This window comes from Canis lupus, chromosome 14 (genome assembly GCF_011100685.1).
Source record: "Canis lupus familiaris isolate Mischka breed German Shepherd chromosome 14, alternate assembly UU_Cfam_GSD_1.0, whole genome shotgun sequence".
In the NCBI taxonomy this organism is placed as follows: Eukaryota; Metazoa; Chordata; class Mammalia; order Carnivora; family Canidae; genus Canis; species Canis lupus.
This window is the reverse complement of record NC_049235.1, coordinates 40782625-40797032: the sequence shown is the minus strand read 5'-3', so window position 1 is coordinate 40797032 and position 14408 is coordinate 40782625. Positions and strand designations below refer to the sequence as shown.

The window sequence follows — 14408 nt, the reverse complement described above, 5'->3', positions numbered from 1 at the left end:
TCCTCTATTTTCTCTAGATAACTACATTAAGGGTTCATAAAAGTCATTGTATTAAACATCAATATAACAGCATCTCACTGAAATACTCTGGTTTTTTAGTGTGTGAGAATCAGAATACCACCATTAAAAAGAAAAAATGTAAAAAAAAAAAGAAAAAAAAAAGAAAAAATGTTTTGGTTTTCTTTTAAAATTAATTTTTAATTATGGTAAAATACACATAGTGTAAAAGTTATCATCTTAACCAGTATATGGTTCAGTTCAGTAGTACTATCTACATTCACAGTTTTGTTCAACCATCATCACCATTTGTCTCCAGGACTCTTTTTATCTTGCAAAATCGAAATGATATGCTCCTTAAACAGTAACCCTTTATTCCCCTCTTCCCCCAGCCCCTGGGGTGAGTCACCATTTTGCTTTCTGTCTTCATGTGAATTTGACTATCTGGGTACCTCATGTAAGTGTAATCACGATCATGTATTTGTCATTTTATGACTGGCCTGTATGACTTAGCATGATGTCCTCCAGGTTCATCCATGTTTAGCATGTGTCAGAATTTCTTTCAAGACTGAATAATGTTCTATTGTGTGTATGTATCACATATTGTTTAATCATTCATCCATTGATGAACATTTGAGTTGTTTCCACCTTTTGGCTATTATGAATAATGCCACTATGAAAATTGGTGTACAAATATCTCTTCAAGACCCTGCTTTCAGTTCTTTAGGACATATATCCAGAAATGGAATTGCTAGATCATATGGTGATTCTACTTTTATTTTTGAGGAACTACCATACTGTTTTCCATAGTAGCTGCATCATTTTATATTCCTACCAACAGTGCATAAACATTCTAATTCTCACATTCTTGCCACTAGTTGTATCTGTTTTGCCTTATAGTAGCCATCCTAATAGGTATGAGGTTTTGTTTGGTATTTACAGAATAAATTCTGACTCAGATATATTGAGCTGGGATCTAGACTTGGAACAAGTTGACTGTTGTCTTTGTACTTGACATACTGTACAAGTTACAACTATTAGCTATGCATGTAGTCAGGAAGTACAGTGTATTAAAGGGTAAGAAGGGAAGGCTATCTATGAGATGGTGATGTATGTGTTTTATTCTTTATTTTCAAAAAAGGGGCAAGAAATACTCCTTTTTGCTATGATTCATTCTCATGAAACCAGATAAAGAATTCTCTCCACTTCTATTGTCAACATTCAGGTGTTGCCTTTATCACATATTTGGTCTCACAACACTTTGTAAAAGTTTTATTACACGGGTTTTAGTACTTGAAGTCGACCACAAATATAATGATTTTTTATTACTTCCTATAGGAGTGTTTTCTACTCAATAAGGAAATAGATCCAAACCCTGTGTAAACAGCCTATCCTTGATCCTCATGCAAATCTGGTTATTTATTCTTTCTTAATGTTATGTTGTGCAACATCAAAAATGGCTGCAGAACAATATGTAATACCTGAGGGCCTAGAAAGAACAAGAGTGGACTGAGTCCAGCTTACATTTAGAAGCACCACTTCTGGGGATCTCTGGGTGGCTCAACAGCTTAGCGCCTGCCTTCGGCCCAGGGCGTGATCCTGGAGTCCAGGGATAAAGTCCTGCATCGGGCTCCCTGCATAGAGTTTGCTTCTTCCTCTGCCTGTGTCTTTGCCTCTCTGTGTGTCTCTCATGAATGAGTAAATCTTAAAAAAAAAAAAAAAAAAAAAAAGCACCACTTCTTCAATTGTGCCCACTCAAAATTTCAAGAGTCCAGATTCTCAAAGGGATTTCTGAGTGGTTTCCAGGGATGATAATTCCTCCTTAGCTGAGTATAGCTTTAAAAAGTTAAAACACAGCCTTCTTTTTAGTTTCTTACTGTCCTTAGTTTACCCCAGTTAGCTATGAGGTTATCATCTTGACTTTTCTTCTTCTTACTCTATCATTTCTCTGTCAGCCATCACTTCTTTTTTACTTACACCCAAAGTTGTAACAGACTATACATGAGCAATCAATTCTCTGTAAAATAGATGGCAGGTGATCATCACACTGGATTTTCTTCTCAAGCAGACTGGAGGCGGGGAAAACCCTAGAGCAGTGTGGAATTTGGCAGTGATTGGATTACTCAAAGTTTGGTTTTTGGCCTTGTTTTACTTTGTGATTGTTTAATATATATTTTTTAAGATTTTATTTATTTATTCATGAGAGAGAGAGAGAGGTGCAGAGACACAGGCAGAGGGAGAAGTAGGCTTCCTGCAAGGAGCCTGACATAGGACTCGATCCCGGATCCCAGGATCACGCTCTGAGCGGAAGGCAGACGCTCAACCACTGAGCCACCCAGGCGTCCCTACTTTGTGATTGTTAATGCTGAATGCAAGGAATGTATAGAAGATATCAGATACCTATCACAGAAAAATGTTGCAAATTATAAAGCTCCTAAAGAAAGTAAAATAGAAGGACATCAAAGTTGCATACTATTTAATGAAAGATTTTTTTTTACTTGGCTTTTGGGAATTATTTTTAAAGCTAAAAGATACGTTGTCTGCAAGATGGAGTTTTTAAAATCACAATCTCCAAAGACATTAAGTTAACTTTTTCCTTAGACTCCAGAGATTAAGCTTTCAGAGGCCTAGACTTTCATTGCAGTCCAACACTATGCACCATCTTCATCTGGCATGAATGTGAGGGAATTGGTTTTCAAAGTGATTTTCAAAATGAAAGCAAGCCATTTTGTTTTCTGGTTTACCCCATCCTTTAAAAAAAAACAAAAAACCCTACTCTGTTTCTGTATGATGGCTTCTGTACTGCACTCACTGGTCCTTCTCGAGCCAGCCCAGCTCCATGTGAAACGTTCTGTTGCTCTTTCAGCATAAGCAGGTCTATTGTGATATTTATCTGAATTCAAACAAGGCTAATTAAAAGAGCTGCTGACAGTTGTTGTGATCTGACTTTGACTGCAGCTTGATGGTCATTATGGGTAAATAATGAACCAGGTCTGCAAATGTAGCAGCTGCCAACTTGGGATAGAAGAACGGCTATTGCTTCCAATTTAAGGATCTATCGACCGCTTCCCTTCTCCCTGCAGATCTTCTACAGAAAACTAATGTTTTCTGCTGCTGTGTATTGTGGTTTCAGCTGTTTCAGATATAGCCTATAATTTCCTTCTTTAATATTTAACTTAGGACATTATTAGCTTTCAGAGTTAACAACTTTTCTATTTTGAAGAAGTTCAGCTTTGTCCTTATGTATGCTATAACTAGCTAACCAGCTGTAGTTTATGTGTTTCATTTATATTATGCAGAAAGCAGCTAGTCTTAGAATAACAAGGTATAGCTTTATGAAGATGTTTCAAAATCTTGTGTAGATGTTTTGTTTTTGTTTTTTAAGAGATAGATGCATGTCCCTTGCTTTTGTTTTCTTAAAGATAGACACCTGCTGCCAAACATTAGTTTCAGGTTTTGTTCACCTCATCAGTAACTTGAAATATTTTGATGCAAAATCTCTATCAATGCAGAGAAACTTCAGTGACTTTCACTAAAATGCAATACTGAATACACTGTCACTCCATCATGAGCTTTTCCTCGTCCTATTAGCAAGTAGGGACAGGTGCATTAAAGGTAAGAGAAAAGGCATATTGTATTCATAGATTAATATACTTTCCTGCAGATTTTCCACACTTAGAAAATATAACTTCTGGATTTAAAAGTCACATTCTAGAATTTAACACCAGCCAGTACTTAACAACACATCCCTAGCATTTGTTCACCTGCCACGGAAAAGGCTATCTGCATTATGTAAAGCATGAGGGTACAGTGGTGCTTTGTGCATAATGCAGCAGAGCTTCGAGATCTTGCTGGGAGGAAATGATCCCAAACATGCCCCTGAAAGACAAGTCTTACTTTGAAAAATAATGATGAAAAATTGCTTATTTCTCCCATGTATTTGTGTCTGTGTTTATTTCAGGAAAAACTAACTAAACTTTGTTTATCTGACTCTAGAATAGTGTTGAGAGTGTTTTTGCTTTTCTGTTTCCAGCATGGATAATGCCAGAAATAGTGTTAACAAGGGGTTATGTTATGCTGGCTTATGTTAAACCAGATCACCCTCTAACATGTGCAGAGCCATTCATCTGTGTCACCAAAACCCAAGAGAACATCTGACATGGACTCTGAAACAGAAACAGTGATCACTTACAAATCAAACATGGCACGCTCTAAACTGATTGTGCACGGCAATCTTTTCTAGAAAGGACAACTAATTGAACATGATAAAGTGTAAAGTTAATTAACACCCTTAAATTTGTTGATTACTTTCACGGGATTATATTGTTCGTTGAGTAGCAGCTTTCTGTCCCAGCTGTCGCCTTCTTCAGCGAATGTCGCTGGTAAACAATAGAGACACCATAACAAGTCGTAAATGGTCCCTGTGACAGCAGCCCCTTGTGAGGCTGCATCTGTAGAAAATGATTAGAACAATTGCATTTTAAAGACGGCTCACGAAAAGAAGAAAAAAAAAAAAAAAAAAAAAAAAAAATAAAGACGGCTCACATTGCAGCCCAAGTCCCATTGGTCCTCTTCTTGATCTCTTTTGATGGCAGACTGGTTAAAACATTTAAGTTCTTTTGAGTAAATTAAGTGATTTACTACGTTTTTGCTATATATCAATGAGAGTGCTTTGGTGGCAAGATTTTTTACAGTATCAAAAACAAAGATAATTTTATTGTACTCTTTAGATTTCAGTCTCTTCCCTCTCTGGATTTGAAGGCCTCTTTCTGATAATCCTAGAATTGAAAATCATCTCCTTATTTGTGACTTGTAAATGGTTGTTCTAAGTTATCAGTACTTGTATAATGGATTTTCTGTCATAACCCTTGTTTCAGCTTCTCAGTAGGACTAAATTCCAAAGTTCAGTTCTTTGCTGCTCTTAGTCCATAGACCTTGACATATTTAAGCTGAGTAGGTTTACATGTTACATTTATTTTTTTTTATAACACGTGTTTGATAACCATGGAAAATACCTTTACAAAGAATTCTTTCATTTGAGCTTCAGAGTAAGTATGGCAAGTGATTTTTTTTTTTATCACCATCTTCAGAGGAACCAAAATTAAGAGGTGTTATAACTTGTCCAGTGTGTTGAACTGTAATTGTGACCTCGCTCCAGGTCTCTTAACTCAGATTATGTGTTCTTCAGATTTTGCTTCTTCATAATAACATCTCCATACATGTGAACTTACACTTATGCATGTTTGTGCAGCAGTGAGTATGCCATTACCACATATGGAGAAGACTCCTCCAAAGTTGAGCTTTTTTGATAAGCTAAAAAACATTGCCTTACTTAGTCTTAATTAATTTTTGGTTATTTTAGTAACCATTGATTTCTTTTCTGCCCACCTCATAAAAAGACTATGAACATTTATCACACACATGTTATATGCTAGGTGCTAAGATTCAAATAGCTCTTGCCCATAAGGATCCTTTACAAGATACACCAGAAAAATCATTGATTAGAGTAGTATAAGTGCTTTATTGCAGATACTGCAAATGTTATAAAAACAGAGAAAGGGGATTATGCCCATGATTTGATTCTTAGAGTTGACGTGAGTTGAGCTGATAGATAAGCAGGAGTTAGCAGGCAAAGAAAGGCAAGGGGATTTCATATAAGAGAATCACCTGGGAAAGGCATAGATACATAAAAAAAATCATTGCACATTCCAGCTACTGTAAATAGTTCGGTATGCCTAGCATGGTGGTTTCTGTTGCAGGGAGTAGGTGAGTAAACCAGAGAAGTGGGTAGAGCCCATTGACAAGAAAAGTAAAGCTTAAAAATCAGAAACCATTTTAGGAGAAAAAAGAGAAAGTTCATTGTTTCCTATGACTCAAGACAAATGGGAAGATACAGTGAGTTACGTAGTTCTTTTTGGTGAACATAAACATGCAAGTACTTCAGAAAGAATAACTTTTTTACTTAATAGAAAATAGTGTGGGGTACCTAAGTGGCTCAGTAGGTTAAGCATCTGACTCTTGATCTTGGCTCAGGTCATGATCTCAGGGTCATGGGATTGAGCTCTGCGTCGAGCTCCCTGTGGACGTGGAGCCTGTTTGGGATTCTCTCCCTTCCTCCTCATGTGCATGCACACTCTCTCCTTCTCAAAAAAAAAAAAAAAAAAGTAAATATGAAAAAGCAAACAATAATGAAATACTATATAGAAATGCTGAGTTATAGTGAATAATGTCTTCAACTGCTGGTTACGTTCATGTTGACGCCTAATTTGAGACTTAAGCCTGTTCTGATTCTTTTAACAAAACTGTCAAAGATTGGTACACAGATAAACAAACATAAAGTATTAGACTGAGATGATTATTGTCAATATTGACTCTATTGTGGTGGGCCAAGATTAGAGATATAGAACAAGAATTGAATTACTTTGAAAAATTATTGCTTTTGATATAAAAATATGATGAACATTGTTTATTATTTACCATCTTCTGCACCAAGTTCCAAATGAGAATTTTTTACACCATGTAACTCAATGCAAGAAAGAACTCCATTTTCCATGAGGCTGCTTTATTCTTCTAAATAGTGTTTGCCAGGACATCTAAGATACTCAGACTTGTATTTGAAATTCATTGCGAAATCTTGTGGTTTCATTTTTTATTTGTTCTTCATTCTGATTCTCAGTTTTCTAGTTGTTTTTCTTAATAAGCAAATTCAAATCTGTTGTGAAGAGAAATGGGGTTTTATGTGTATTTACATAACAGGCAGAACTCAGTGTCCATATTTAAAACATACAAAATTATTTGCTCAGTTCATGATGTTTTTAAACTGTTCTGAACATGATATGCAAATAGATTCAGAATACCTATATTCTTAACAAAGTTTTCAAAGCCTACTCACAGCTGATGGCAAGACTATTTCTCTTTGAGAACAATTTGTTTCCTTTTTCACCCTTTCTCTTTCTGAGAACTCATTATTCTTTCAATGACGGAGGTCAAAAAATGGAAGAAAAGAGGGAATCAGGATTTGGTGGTGATTGGCCTCCTCCATGACACTTGGTATATTATCCTACCTTTTGGCATTTACTTCTGAGTATATGTCTCTTTTCCCTAATTATATTTTATACCTTTGAGGGCAAAGACTATGTTTTATACCTACTGTGACCTTACATTTTGGACTTTCTGGAATAGTTGTATTTCAAATATTCTCCTAAGCACAAGGATGGAGCAAATTGTGGAAGTTCTGAATAGATAATTGCTGATGATATTTTTCTTCTTGGAACTTCCACATGACTATATGCAGCCCTCTCCTATAGTATGCATCTTTTACTATTTGTAATTGTCTGTTTGCCTTCTGTCTTCTCCCATCTCCATATACATGTACATACTCCACCACTACAAACACTAGGTTTCAAACTCCTTGAGGACAAGGACTATTTCTTCTTCCTTCCCAGGGTTAAGAAACCCTGACAAATGGATCTCCAGTGGTCAAATTTTTTACGTCTACCATAAGTAGGAATGGAAGGAAAAAAAAAAAAAGAAGTAATGGAGGCTTCCTGTGATACCATTGAGAGAGAGAAAAAGGCTGATTTTGAGACTTGGATTAGATTTAAAGTGTTTCTCCCCTCTAAGTTTGATTGAAATTGAAGCAGACTCCAAGAGAAGTGGTAGGTGGCCATCCCTTTAAAACAGGATAGTCCAACTGCCTATTTTGAATGGTGTGGGCATTTGCCTTTTCATTTGTACAAATGAGTTTAGTTTGTCTGGTTCTGCGGTCATGGGAGAGAAGCACTAGAGGCATCATCACAGGAAAGTGTTAGATAAAGCATTAAAGGCAACCACAAGTATTTAGGCTTGTTAGATTTAATTAATGTAGTTACTTGAGAAAATTCATTTTCTAACTCTTTTCTCTAATTTGGAGCTATTCATATGTCTTATGAAATGAAACATAAAATAAAACATGCCTTGATTTTATGTATTAATATGATAAATGTGGTGGGAAGTAGATGTATGTGAACTTGAAAAGTTCAAATTATGGAATTTTAAAAGCAGTTTGGTAATAATTTTATCTCATCTCACTTTGTAGATGAAAAGACTTAGGGCAAGGAGCATTTACAGCATTTACCTGCCTAGAATGGCAAATGCTTTATCTGTAACCCTTAGCATCTCTGTGTGTCTCTATGAAAACAGTTACCACCCAGGACTGCAGTCACCTATGTCCTTGCTCTTCCCTCCATGATTGCCTCCTTCTGTATCACTCTTTTTAGAAGAAAATTCTGTTTTACTGAGCTTCTTATGTACCAGACACTATGCACATGGTGTGAGTGAGCTAGTAGAGCTACTGCCCTCATGGAGCCAATGTTCATATGGGGAAAAGGACCAAAACTAGATAGAGGTGTCAAAATAAACAGATGGTAATAAATACTGTGAAGAAACTTAAAGCAGAAAAGGGGCTAGAGAGTGGTGGGGTGTTTTCTGATGGTCAGACTAAATGGTCAGGGAAGAGGTAAATTTGAGAAGAAACCTGAATAAAGTAGAGGAAATAAGTCATGAATATCTAGGGGAAGAACATTTTAGGCAAAAGGACAGCAAGTGCAAGGCCTTGAGATGGGAACATATTTGGTTTTTTTTTGTTTGTTTGTTTGTTTGTTTTAAGATTTTATTTATTTATTCATTCATGAGAAACACACAGAGAGAGAGAGAGGCAGAGACACAGCAGAGGGAGAAGCAGGCTCCATGCAGGGAGCCTGATGTGGGACTCGATCCCAGGTCTCCAGGATCACACCCTGGGCCAAAGGCAGGTGCCAAACCGCTGAGCCACCTGGGCTGCCCGAGATGGGAACATATTTGACCTGTTTCAGAAACAGTAGGAGTCCAGGATGGTGGGAAAGCACTGAACAAAGAAGAGAATGGGATGCGATGTGATGGGAGAGGTAACCAAGGACTGCCATCGTTGAGGTCTTTGTGGGGCTTTGTAGGACTTTGGATTTTATACTGAGAGTAATGGGAAGCTTTTGGAGGCTTCAGAGTAAGGAGAAAACATGAACTAGATCTGTTTTATTTATTTATTTAAATATTTTATTTTTTACTAGAGAAAGAGCAGGAGCAGGAGAGTCAGAGGGAGAGAGAAGGAGAAGCAGACTCACCACTGAGCAGGGAGCCTAATGCGAGACTGGATCCTAGGATCCTGAGATCATGACCTGAGCCAAAGGCAGATGCTTAACTGACTGAGCCACCTAGGTGCCCTAGATTTCTGTTTTAAAAGGGTCCCTCTGGCTGCCATATGAGGGACAGTCTATGGAAGGAAGAGCCAGAGGGAGAGCAAATAGGAGGGTGTTGCTGTAGTGCAGATGAGAGTCAGTGATGGCTCAGTCTAGGGTGGTGGAATCGGTGGGTAAGGAGAGAAGTGGCTGGATCACAAGTGTGTAACAGCGTAGGAGTGGGGTCATATGTTATTCATCCTAAACTCCAGGACTTATCACAGGGCCTGATTCAGTAGGTTCCCAGTTAATTTTGTTGAATGACTAAAATAAATGCAGCATTCTTGTCACTTTCCCATATACTTTGCTGCCACTGAAAGGTTTTACAAGAGGTTTTCACTGTAATTTAACACCACTGTCCATGTACCACTTTAGTACTTCCTCACTTGAGCCTGCTTCTTTCTACTGTTTATAGGTTCCGCTCAAACCACCTAATGTTCAGCCAGAGAGGGTAAAAAGCCTAGAGAAGACAATGGCTTAGATAACCAGATAAGAAAGGACATGAGGGGGATCCCTGGGTGGCTTGGCGGTTTAGCTCCTGCCTTCAGCCCAGGGCATGATCCTGGAGACCCGGGATTGAGTGCCACATCGGGCTCTCCCTGCATGGAGCCTGCTTCTCCCTCTGCTTGTGTCTCTGCCTCTCTCTCTGTGTCTATCATGAATAAATAAATAAAATCTTTAGAAAAAGAAAGGACATGAGGCATTATGTAGGTAAAAATAAGACTCCTACTTTACAAACTCAAGGTGTAAAGTAGTAGACCTGACATTTAAAGAGCATGTCATATTTTACAGCATATATAAGTTCATATATTCACAGCCATTCTATTAAGAAGTTTTTAATGCTTTTCCTGTTTTATACAGAGAACCACACAGCCAGCAAATGGCACATCCCCCAAACCAGATATTCCATCTCCAGATTTTTTACTTTCTACCATGTTTATGAATTTATTTATCAAATGACCATCTATTGAATATATCATACACTGCATTAGATAATGGGAATGCTGATATAAACAAGACCTCAGTGCTAATGTTGTAGGAGCTTATAGTATAATGGAGCAACCAGGATAAGAAAATCAAATATTTTAATAAGGTGTTGTAAATGCTGTAATAGAATGAAGTACAGGATATATTTTGATTTTATATATGTACAATTACTAAGATGTAAGGTTAAAATAAATACTTCTCCCAATATTCTAGCAACTGCACGAGTGTGCAGTCTGTTTTCCTGTTTTGGGAAGTGGACTTGAATTAAAAAGACATGGCAGGGCATCCCCGGTGGTGCAGCGGTTTAGCACCGCCTGCAGCCCGGGGTGTGATCCTGGGGTCCCAGGATTGAGTCCCACGTCAGGCTCCCTGCATGGAGCCTGCTTCTCCCTCTGCCTGTGTCTCTGCCTCTCTCTCTCTCTCTCTCTGAATAAATAAATAAATAAATAAATAAATAAATAAATAAATAAATCTTAAAAAAACCTTTAAAAAAAGACGTGGCAATATAATAAATTTATTGTTTATTATTGATAGACATCAAAGTCTCTGTAGTGTCTGCTGAAATCCATGGAATGTCTTATACAACTTTAGAGTTCCTCCTTCTTGGATATTATTTCCTAAGCTCAAAATGGTTACATTTATTTTAGGATTACTCAGGTCTTAATTTTGCTTTTGGAATGAGACTAAGCTTCATAGTGTCACATACTTAGAGGAATATATATGGAAAGACAGGATTTGGTCCCAAGGAATGCCAAATCTTTAGAATTACCCAATGTAGCCAGACCTTTACACTGGAGTGTGGGTTATGAAAAAAGCCACCACATTGAGAGGAGAGTGGAAATACCACAGACCTCTGAATTAAAAGATGACTTATTCTTTCTTTTGTGATCTTCTCTTGCTTAAGTAACTTATTTCTTCTTTTTGAAATAATGTGTTTGAACAAGTGAGAAAGTACACCTGTCAAAAGATTAACCAGCTGAGAACCATTGTCAGCATTAATTTTCCTTTAATAAATGACTCTCTAAAGCTATTTAGCAATCTGTAATCTAGATACAAAGCTATTGACCTATGATGGATAGTGCTGGATTTGTTTGTAAGCTTTGACTTAAATCGTCTACTTAATTTTCCTAGGTCAGATCAACAGGATTAGGAATAAAGATGGTTATGTGGTTTGAATAAAAATGGTTATAGAAATTGAGCAAAATAATTGTAAAACAATAATGGTCTACCATCTTGGTGAAGTAAATTAGAAACTAACAAAGTGACAGTCACTTAAAGTTCAACATTATCAGACCGTTCAAAGGACACAGACCAGTTAATTTTCTTTTTGTTTTTTGTTTTCAGACCAGCTAATTAAAAGCATTTATTATAATTGGGTTTTTGTATATGATCATTTCCAAAGTGTATCTGAAAACATTGTGAAATAATGTAATTTAACCTTATGTGTGAGCATCTGAGGCTTTCATAACACATGGGCACTCCCTCTTCCACAATTATTTGGCTAACATAATGCTGATCTCTTTTGCTTTTAATAATTAGTTTAAAATAGCATGAACTGTAAAATGGAAAAGGCTACTTGATTTGGCAATAGCAAAATATTCACTATTTCAGTGAAATAGAGATCTCTTTACCTGTGCTTTTTATATGTATAAACTACGTGTATTTCATTGAATAAATTAAATTAAAAAGTAGGCCATTACTTGCAGTTGTCTGTTCTAATGGCCAGGTTTGATACATAGTATAGACAATTACGATTTCTTTATTCCTAGCTGTACTATAAAGTATAAGGGCAAAATTGTCCTAATATAGCTCTTCCACATACTTTCCTAGTTTTGATCAACAAAACCTAACTTGAAAATTATGAATTAAAATTTCTCTAATATTAAGAGCAGCAATAATGCTCTTGGTTTTAGATGAATGAAGCTTCCCTTCCTTTTTTAGGACAAGTCTAGGACATATTTTGTGTGATAACCATTTCAGTCAATGAATATGCATCAGACCTTTGTTAAGAGCTATGAACGAGTAGCCAAACCAAAGCTCATTTCTTCTTCCTGCTCATACATCACTAAGAATGAATTGCCCAAAAAGTATATAGCAGGAGGGAAAATAAAAATAAAATAATATTGGAAAGTGTACATCAGAATAATCAGTCTACTTAAGCAACTATTTTCTTTACCTTAGAAAAGACTCTTACCATCTGAAATACCATTTGCATATACTTGTCTGTGGGAAAGAGAGCCAGGTCTTCCTCTTTGTAGATCTCATCTGCAGATAGTATGTGGAGAGCAAGCAAAAGGGCCACAGACCCACAAATCCAAACTCAGGCAGCAGATCCCTCTCCTTGGCTGTTCTCATACTGGTCAGGGCCACAAGTTACCTTTGCATATACTTTCTATTACTGAATAGGTTTCTTAGAATAATGGATGCACATGAATCATAAAATACACATTTCAGATTCCTGTACCTCTCATGCCATGATTGTGTCAGATATTTGAAAAGAATTGAGAATAAGAATTTGAATCTGTATGTTTTTTGGTTTATGATTAAGTTCCACAATACTTGATTTTTAAAATATTCTAGGAGAGGGGCACCTGGGTGGCTCAGTCTGTAAGCATGTGACTCTTGATCTTGGGGTCATGAGATCAATCCCCATGTTGAGCATAAAACTTACTTAAAGAAATACACACAAGCACACACACACACACACACACACACACACACATTCCAGAAGAGATGTAGAGTATCTTATACATTCCTAACATAAATATAGTTTGGAGGCAAGATGTTTTTCATTTGTTTGGGGGATTTTCTCTAATTTTACTATCTACTTAAACACTTGAAGAAATGTATCCTTTTGTTCTATCCCTTTACCCAAAACCATTCAGGTGTGGGAGCTGCTCGGTCTGGGAACCTCACATTTATGGTGGGAGGAGTCGAAGATGAATTTGCTGCTGCCCAGGAGTTGCTGGGGTGCATGGGCTCCAATGTGGTGTATTGTGGAGCTGTTGGGACCGGGCAGGTAACATTTTCACATTAATGACCTGACTTGATGATATAAAATTGGCTAATGTTCATTTCTCTTTCCTGACCACATTCTTATTTCTTATTTCTCCCTACTCTGTTCTATCTATGGATTCTTTGTTTGCTTGGAGTTTGTTTTGTTTTGTTTTCTTGAGAGAGAAAGAGAGAACCCAGGGGCAGCAGACAGAGGCAGAGGGAGATGGAGAAAAAGAAGCCCAAGCAGGCCCCATGCCCAGTGTAGAGCCCAACACAGGGCCCATCACAGGGCCCAGTCCCACAACCTTGAGACCATGACTTGAACTAAAATCAAGAGTCAGATGCTTAACCGACTGAGCCACCCAGGTGCTCCTTTGTTTGCTCAGATTTTCTTAAATTAATTTGGAATAAATTAGTCTTCTATTATTCCTATTGTAATTAAGCAGACATCAGCCAATTAACTTACTTTAAAAGATATTAAAAGTTCCATCATTCAGATTCTAATATATCATCCTAGTCCCCATTGAAACCATTCTTTTTTTTTTTTTTTTTTTAATTTTTATTTATTTATGATAGTCACAGAGAGAGAGAGAGGCAGAGACACAGGCAGAAGGAGAAGCAGGCTCCATGCACCGGGAGCCCGACGTGGGATTCGATCCCGGGTCTCCAGGATCGCGCCCTGGGCCAAAGGCAGGCGCCAAACCGCTGCGCCACCCAGGGATCCCCCCATTGAAACCATTCTTAAAATTGCTTCCATGTGAAGTGCTCATGGTGTCTGGGTGGCTGTTATCCTCTATCTAATTACTAGCTATAACTGTTTGTAATATAGTCAGGAAGAAGTGACCTATATACTGTAATCTTTTTCTTGAAAAGCAAATAATTTTCATTTAGAAATATATCAATTCTCTAATCAGATAGAGGTGAATGACAGCAGTGAACTGTGAAATCAAACTAGTTGTCCCGTTCCCACCAACACACGTACTCTCACTAGATCTCCCCTCTCAATCCCCTCTCAATCCTCAGTCCTGGTTGCTGCCACCCTCTTTATCTTATTCAAGACTTTGGAATTATCTCAGATACACCTATTGTCTCCATTCTCTTGTCCAGTCTCCAGGTTCTATTGATTTTTGCTTCAGTGTCTCTCATTGTTGACAGTTTTCTCCATTCCTCACATAA

General features: G+C 37.3%; 1 protein-coding gene across 1 annotated transcript in view; it reads left to right on the top strand.

Annotated features, from left to right (window-relative positions):
• The window catches only part of HIBADH (3-hydroxyisobutyrate dehydrogenase), a 108089-nt gene that overhangs the window by 79385 nt on the left and 14296 nt on the right, over positions 1–14408 (top strand). The window contains exon 5 of the mRNA XM_038557189.1: positions 13121–13254. Coding sequence (XP_038413117.1) covers positions 13121–13254 — 134 coding nt within the window. The remainder of the gene's footprint in view (positions 1–13120; positions 13255–14408) is intronic.